The 8,623-nt window shown below is 28.5% G+C and overlaps 1 protein-coding gene across 1 annotated transcript; it reads right to left on the reverse strand.

Moving 5' to 3' along the window:
• Positions 1–1,136: 1,136 nt before the first annotated feature.
• Positions 1,137–7,365, reverse strand: LOC145025338 (alpha-isocomene synthase-like). The gene is made up of 7 exons (XM_078976769.1): positions 7,220–7,365; positions 5,469–5,742; positions 4,992–5,376; positions 4,595–4,813; positions 4,351–4,489; positions 1,835–2,083; positions 1,137–1,660 (listed from the first exon to the last, which is right to left on the reverse strand). Exons 1-7 carry the CDS (start codon positions 7,304–7,306, stop codon positions 1,367–1,369), a joined length of 1,647 nt encoding a protein of 548 aa, XP_078832895.1. The 5' UTR covers positions 7,307–7,365; the 3' UTR covers positions 1,137–1,366.
• Positions 7,366–8,623: the final 1,258 nt, after the last annotated feature.

Consider the following 8,623-nt stretch of genomic DNA (forward strand, 5'->3'; position numbering starts at 1 on the left):
ATTACAAATCAGAAATCGGGAAACAAACTGTTGGACAATGAGAATGATTATATTCCATATCAACTGTCCACATGATATCTTGCAGAACGGAGGATTATATGATCAGTTATCTTAGGACATATTACTAACTAAGTCAGAGTTCGACAGCGGCTTTGAGAGCTACAATTTGCTAGTCAATTTTGAAGTCATACTTGAAACTATAGTTATTAGACTTATCCAAATGGGAAACTGTTGGATTAAGTGTCTAAACCCATAACTATTATTGGTATGTACATGAATTGATGGTAGCACACTCATTTTGGGTTGCCTTAACACTAGCAACTAGACATGACGATTAATCGAGGAAGACGTTGAATTTCTCATTTGGAATAACAAATTAGTATATAAAATGATTTATTAATATGTTATGAAAACAATATATTAATTATAAATTAGGTTGTTTAATTAATATTTAATCAGAAATTAATTTGGAATTAATTTTGGGATTAAATGAATGAATTAAAAGTTCAAGGGCTGTTTTGCAATTATTTAATAGTTGTGGTTTGGGCTCTTGGATCACCCTAAGAGGGGTTGGCCGAAAATTTTTGGGAGGCCCTAAGGATTTTCGTCAATGGCCCTAAGGAGGGAAATCCATGGGTTGCTTAGGCCCTACGCTATAAATTAGGGTTTCCACCTTAAAACCCTAGCTTTGGGACTAAGCAACCTTGACCATAAAAGGAGCATCAACCCTTTAGATTTTGGCTATCCTAAGAAACCCTAGAAGAGTTGAAATTTTGAGCAACTCCCTCATCTCTCCTCTCTCTCAATCATCTTCTTGCCTTGGTGTGTTTGTGAGCCATAAGAGGTGTCACATTTGTGGCACTTGTTCTCAAAGTCAAGATATTCAAAGGAATTATTGTTATTACTACATAACAATAAAGGTATGTCTCTATACCCTAGTTTTATGTTAATTTCAAAAATTGTACATGCCTCCTAGGGTTTCTAGATTTGTGTTCAAAACTCATCATAAAGACATAAACTAGATTAGGATAACTTATAGCACAATTTACACATACTGAAATCACAATCATAAATCAAATCCCATCTTACAAAAACAAGTATTACAGGTTGAGATGCAACTAAGAGTAAAACAATAATTTAAAGTAAAAGTCAAACCTTATTGCTTCAAATTGAAAATACAAACAAAAGACTAAAAGTAAAATGTTACACATAATAGTATTAAACATCAACATGAAGGTGTAGAAAGTGAACATTTAGACCATCAGACACCAAATTAAGGACTTGTCGTCTTATTGTTGTTTCCATATAAACCACCATCCTAAAGATGATGGGCGAAATTCCAATTATATGGAACATTGATTCGAACTCATGTGATGATAGCATCAACAACAAGAGAGTTGATATGACTTATGAGTTCTTCTCCAACATGTGTGTAATGGTCCTTATTCTTATATAATACATCCATTGCACGTGCTAGATTGATCACCCGCATAATTACGGGCATTTTAACATCTTTACAGATAAAAGACTCTTTATTCATTTCTTTCCAGGCATCTTCAACTCTTTCATTAAACAAATTATACACATGTTGTTCAGTGACATCAAATTGGTTCATGTAACATTCAATACCAGATGCAACATGCTTTCTCTCTTGCTCCTCCTGCAATATTGTTTGAAATCATTAAAATTTACACAAACTAGTTACTTAACATAGTATCCAAGAATGAATATAACATGCTTTTTCACAGTGTTATCGAGATTTTAATCCAGCTAATTTGTGATTACAAATTAATAAATCACCTTGTAGCATATCATAATTTAGAGTTGGATTTACCTTGTGAGTGACAATATCATCCATGATCCTACAAAGTACACAACAAGCTTTGACAAGAGGAGGATTAGGGAAAGCCCATTTGAATGTCTCGTCTGTTATTACATCGCCCATGGCAGCAAAACTTGCTACTAGAGTATATTTGTATCCGGTACTAATATATGCAAGTTCCATATGTTCTTCGACGGTTGGTATATACCCTTCGTGAGTCCATTTTGCTTCTTTCATGTAGCTTCTACTGTATTCTTTCAACTGAAATAAGAACAAACTCAATTGCATGCAAGCGAATTAATATTTTATAAAATTCCATATAAATAGTGATAATGTTAAAAACCATTTTCAAAATTATATATATATATATATATATATATATATATATATATATATATATATATATATATATATATCACCTTTTAAAAAACTAAATATATGAAGTTGTGTGGCCAAGTTATCAAACAAAACAAAACCATGTCTCACAAAATATGATGGTCTAACATGAACCTAATCCTAGGTAGAAATTCATTTGAGACCATGTTAATTTTATGATTATGGGGACGCAATCTTAACCACTAATCTTGGATATTAAAAAAATAAAAATAGAAATTATAAATTGCAAAATAAAAGGAAAAACCTAAAAAAAAAAGAATTTAAAAATATTATTTTCGTTATTTAATTTATCCAAAAATATAAAAAATATATAAAAAAATCACTCATTTTTTTGAAATATGAGTGAAATATTCTAATAAAATGTTACAATGTAAATAATAAAATCGAATTTTTAGCATGTTATAATATTCTAAGATTCTACTAAAATTGGTAGATATAATAATTCTAATATTTTACATGAATAGTTGGATCTCTTAAAATATTCTAATATTTTATTAAATATTTTTGAATATTTATAGTTTAATGTTCTAGTAGAATATTCTAACATTAAAAAATTTTGATTTGAATATTTATATTATAATATTCTATTAAAATATTTCACGTATATTTAGAAAAAATATAATTTTTTTATTTTTATTTTCATATTTTTTGGATAAAATAAATGACTAATATAATATTTTTAAAAAAAATTGAAAATTTTCATTTATTTTGCATTTTAAAATCTTGTTTTTTTATCTCCAAAATTAATGATTGCGTTTTCATGTCTCACAAAATATGATGGTGTCATGTGAAACCTAACCCTATATATATATATATATATATATATATATATATATATATATATATATATATATATATATATATATATATATATAAGGCGTTGGAGTTTTGCTTCGGTACCTGTTCGGTCGACTACCTAGTAGCGAGTACTCGGGGAGTACTCGGATTTGGTAATTCATGTTGAAATATTTTTTGGGGAATTATATAGGGTTTATGTCATTTTTGGTCACTTAACTTTTGGTTTTATGCTCATTTGGTCACTTATCTATTTTTAAGTTTTAAAAAGTCATCAAACTTTTGACTTTGTGTTCATTTAGTCACTTAACTTTTGGTTTGGTCACATTTAGTCATTTAACTTTTAGATTTGTGCTAATTTAGTCACCTAACATTTAAAATTATGTTCATTTAGTCACTAAACTTTTAAAAAAAATTAAAAGTTTAGTTACTAAATGAGCACAATTTTAAAAGTTAGGTGACTAACTGTGACCAAACCAAAAGTTAAGTGACTAAATGAGCACAAAGCCAAAAGTTTGATGACCTTTAAAAACTTAAAAAAAGTTAAGTGACAAAATCAGCACAAAACCAAAGGTTAAGTGACCAAAAATAACTTAAATCCAATTATATATGTTTAAATCATAAGTTCAAACCATTAGTTGATTGAAATATATAACAAAATTAGATAAATACGAATACACAAAAACTGAAAAGCACATAATGGTCTCACTTTATGAGTAATTACTGAAAATTTAAGATATATATATATATATATATATATATATATATATATATATATATATATATATATATATATATATATATAGTAATAATCACATGTGTGTCTTAAACAATAAATCATTAAATATATTAAACATATTAATCACCGAGTTAACGGGTTTTACAACATTGCTTAGTTCAGTAAAGGGCCTATCAGGGAGTACTCGGGATTCTGTAACTCACATCTGTAAGGGGCCGAGTAGTGAGTACTCGGAGGAGTAATCGGTCAACTCAACGAGTTTTACAACACTGCTTTTAAGACACTAAAGACCAAAAATCAAAGAGAAGCTCGGATCGGAATACGATGGAAAAGTCCTACGAGACACTACGATATTAGGTATGATCTTACTCTAAAACCAATCTTATAATTAGTCCATTAGTCAAATCAGATCCATTTTATTTTGTTTGTTGTAGGATTATGACGTTAAGTACAGAAGTACAGAAGTATTAGAGAACATATAAATAGAGTATAATAAAAATTTATAAGTTTAACACCGGGACTTTAAGAGAAGAAACCACGATCAATTTACTCTTCTCCAAATTAAGATTAAAACTAGATTGTGTCATTGAGAACTTACCGCCCCTACAATGTAGTTAATATGATGGGCTTTTCCCATATCTTCCAAGATTTTCTCCATATCTTCATAAAAATTCAAGAACATTCGGTATATAAGTTTCATGTTTTCTAGAAGCTCATCCAAACATGTAATTGACCACCTATAAATAAAAAAAATTATGACATATATATATATATATATATATATATATATATATATATATATATATATATATATAATCGACCACATATATTTTTTTATATACCTTTGGAGTTTCTCAGTAAAGATAAGAAGTTCTTCATAAGTACCGTAAGCATCGTAAGTATCATCCAAAAGTGTTGCCGATGCAAAAACTTTAGCAAAGAACATTCTAGATTGAGAATATTGAGGCTCAAAGAACACTGCTAAAGACCAAAAGTAGCATTCAACCAGTCTATTTCTCGCATAAGGGATATTTTTTGGAACATCATAGCCTTTCCACCACCTACGTACAATATGTCAATAAACATGTATAGGTCTTTGAGAGAAATTTCATATCGTTTAACAATACATCGCTAGGGGTCGTGAATTCGGAACGAGGTTAAATGTGTACTAATTAATTCCATGGTTAATTTAAAATTTTTGAAATAAAAATTATAGAAAGGTTATATAGATGTGCATACTTTGATATTTGGTTTAGCTCTTTCTTGTGCAACGATTGGAGTATGTTGAATCCTAACTTGGCAAGTTTTAGCAACGAATTATTATGAGAAGTTTGTCGTTGGTAGAATGGTATGTAGCGCAATGCCTCAAGTCTTGGCAACCTTTTACGTAAAGGCTGCTTTAATGCTTCCTTTATTTCACCGGAGAGAATAGAGTCATGACTCCAAAGAGGATCGTTTGCCATGTCATCAAGACGATTTCTTGTAAAATCAAGAGCCTCATCTAGAATAGCCTCACCTGGTATACTCAAATACGTAGCTTCATACAACTCAAGTAAACCTTGAACATCATTTTTTAGTGACTCATTAAAAGCTCCGTCTTTGTCTTTGTACATATTGAAAATATCTATTTCACATTTCATATAATTAAGAATCCATATTAAAAGTTAGTTTCTCCTGCAAGTTGCATCATTATGATTCATTAACAAGAATAATTACCACTTGCCACAAAGAAGCCTTGTTGCCGCATGAGTCGAAACCAAAGTGAAGAGCCTGCACCATTCCAGTTGTCACCATATGCATCGTAGATGTGTTGCAAGGCTTCATTAATCTCTTCTTCAAAATAATATGCGATGCCAAGGCGTTGGATTGCATCAACCAGTTTTAACAAATTTAAATGTTCCTTGAGATCATTCAAACCTGCCAATATATCTTTCCTAACTTCTTCTATCAGGTCGTTAACCACCTCTTCTACCCCATCTTCATCTTCTTGCTTCATTTACAAATGTGTTACTAGCTATTAAATTTGTTGAAGTTCCATATATATATATGGAAGGCAACATCTTTTATATATAGAGAAAATTACTGAAATCGTCCCTGTGATTTGGTTAAAATTGCACGCTTGGTCCCTAACTTTTTTTTGCACTCGGATTGTCTCTATGGTTTGATTTTGTTGCGTTTTTCGTCCCTGTGGTTTGATTTTGTTGCATTTTTCGTCCCTTACATATATAAAATTAGGGACCAAACATGCAACTTTTACCAAATTATGGGGATGAAAAACGCAACAAAATCAAACCACAGGGACGATCCGAGTGTAAAAAAAAGTTAGGGACCAAACGAGCAATTTTGACCAAACCACAGGGACGATTTCAGTAATTTACTCCTCTCTCTCTCTCTCTCTCTCTCTCTCTATATATATATATATATATATATATATATATATATATATATATATATATATATATATATATATATATATATATATAAGTTCTATGGAAAACAAAAATCCTTAAAAAAAACCTTAAAAACCATTAAAATGCATTAAAAAATACTTAGAGATCACAAAACTTTTTTTTGAATTTTTTTATCAAAAAATCGCAACTTTTAGGTTAAAATCGCTGGGGAAAAATTGAAAAAAAAATTTACAAAAAAAAATGAATTTTTTTTTCAGTGAAATTGTTAAAAATGCTGCGATTTTTTTATAAAAAAATTCAAAAAAAAGTTTTGTGATGTCTTTGTATTTTTTTTATGCATTTTTATGATTTTTAGAGTTTTTTATTTTTCTAAATAACCCTTCCCTATATATATATATATATATATATATATATATATATATATATATATATATATATATATATATATATATATATATATAGTGCTGTTCAATAGATAACCATAATTAACCAAGGAACCAATCTTTTTTTCAACTTTTATAACTTATTTTTTATCAGAAAAAAGAAAACTAAAAATACAGAAATTCATAACTTTTTATCTTTTTTCCAATGATATCAAATTCGGAAAAAAAATTGTCAATTTCACAATCTGAATCTTTGAAAATTCACAATGTGAATCTAAATTCACACGGTTAATCCGAAAAATATATTTAACATTCACAATGTTATATTATCAATGTTATGTTATGAATTTAAATATTTTTAGTTTTATTTCCGATAAAGAATAAGCTCTAAATTTGAAAAAAAAAATTGGTTTCTTCGAGAATATATATATATATATATATATATATATATATATATATATATATATATATATATATATATATATATATATATATATATATATATATATATATATATATATATATATATATATATATATATATATATATAGGGATGATGCATTTTGTGCTTGAAAGTTAGATAATTAACATGCATTCATGTTCAGATGCGGGCTCACACACAGAATTGAAGTTAAGTTGTTATTTTCATGATAGGTTTCAATAGTTTCCATACCTGCTCGTACGCAAGAAACTGATCTCCCCATACGCTGGGAGGAAAATTAGCGATGGGTCGGATAACATCCTTTTCTTGAACAGACATGGTCTATGACAGATCGATTTGGTTCAATATATGTGAAACACTTTGCTTTATTTGAATCGGAGCTAGAAAGGTATATATAGAGGATATGGTGAAGACATTCGTAGTGCGTCTTATGTGTTAATTAGAGTGGCTGGAAATTATTAAATTAATGTGGAACATAATCCCTTTGTTTATAAACATAAATAGTTGCTTGTCTGTCACACGTTAAGTTGCCACGGGATCAATCCATTTTGTAAATTAAATTTTGATCCATTGTATTGATAAAAGGTAAGTATTATTGCATTTATTGCTAGAAAATAATATTGAGCAATTTGCATTTACAAAAATATAGTTTTTCAAAAAAAAAATGAAAAAAGACTGTAAATTAACTACATAACAATCAACGATTGTATTGATAAAACATGGAGACGTGTATTTACAAAATATACTAGTTTTTCTACCAACGATGATTGATATATAGTAAATCTCCAATCAAATTTTTTTTTCATTTATTATCTTGGTTTTGTTTATTTCATTTGTTTATAATACTAGTTTTTAAGGATAACAAATGAAATAAATAAAATGTAACTAGTATATTTCCAGAATAAAAAATAATAAAAAGAAAATATATTCAGAGAAGAGAAAAGTAAAATAGCTGAAATTTTACTATATATAGGAAATTAATATGCCCCTAATGAATGCAATAAGATAAATTTATTCTCGAGCTACGAGCTAGTTTGAATCGATCCAAAAACGTAATCGAATAAAATTCTTTTAATTAAAGAGGTGAGTACAAAACATGAGTTTGGTACACCGAATGCTTAAGTAAAAATTATGTATGGGAATCTTATCCTTTAATTGCACTATATTCAGATTTATCATACACTCGTTGTTTGTTTCAATCCAGACAAGTGTTGATATTTACCAAAAATAATAATAATAATAATACTATTTTGCAGGATCATTTTCCCAAACTAGTTGTTCGTTAAAATAATCAAAGCTATTTATTAAAATAATCATAGTGGATTCATATCACATGATAATTATATTTTCTGGAAATTTAAAAACCTTTAATTGCACTATATTCAAATTTAGTATACACTCGTTATTTGTTTCAATCAAGACAAGTGTTGATATTTACCAAAAAAAGAAATAATACTATTATGCTGGATCATTTTACCTAACTAATTGTTCGTTATTTTAACCGAAGGAGATGGACGGTCGCAAGTATTCTAAACACTTTGGTGCCGGAGATGGATGGACGGAGGTTCGCTGGAAGCACAATCCAGGTGATAAATCGAATGCAATCACAACCTTTTACGTTACAAATCTACAGTC

The sequence above is a fragment of the Lactuca saligna genome, chromosome 1, assembly GCF_052625555.1.
Source record: "Lactuca saligna cultivar CGN05327 chromosome 1, ASM5262555v1, whole genome shotgun sequence".
NCBI classification, from domain to species: domain Eukaryota; kingdom Viridiplantae; phylum Streptophyta; class Magnoliopsida; order Asterales; family Asteraceae; genus Lactuca; species Lactuca saligna.

What these genes read in the sequence shown, in the direction of transcription:
- LOC145025338 (XM_078976769.1), bottom strand. Translation starts at nt 7,306, where the DNA reads ATGTCTGTTCAAGAAAAGGATGTTATCCGACCCATCGCTAATTTTCCT. An exon ending in AGTTTCTTGCGTACGAGCAG is followed by an intron (nt 5,743 to 7,219) that starts GTATGGAAACTA and finishes TTGTAAATGAAG; the next exon opens with CAAGAAGATGAAGATGGGGT. An exon ending in AGGCTTCTTTGTGGCAAGTG is followed by an intron (nt 5,377 to 5,468) that starts GTAATTATTCTT and finishes AATGTGAAATAG; the next exon opens with ATATTTTCAATATGTACAAA.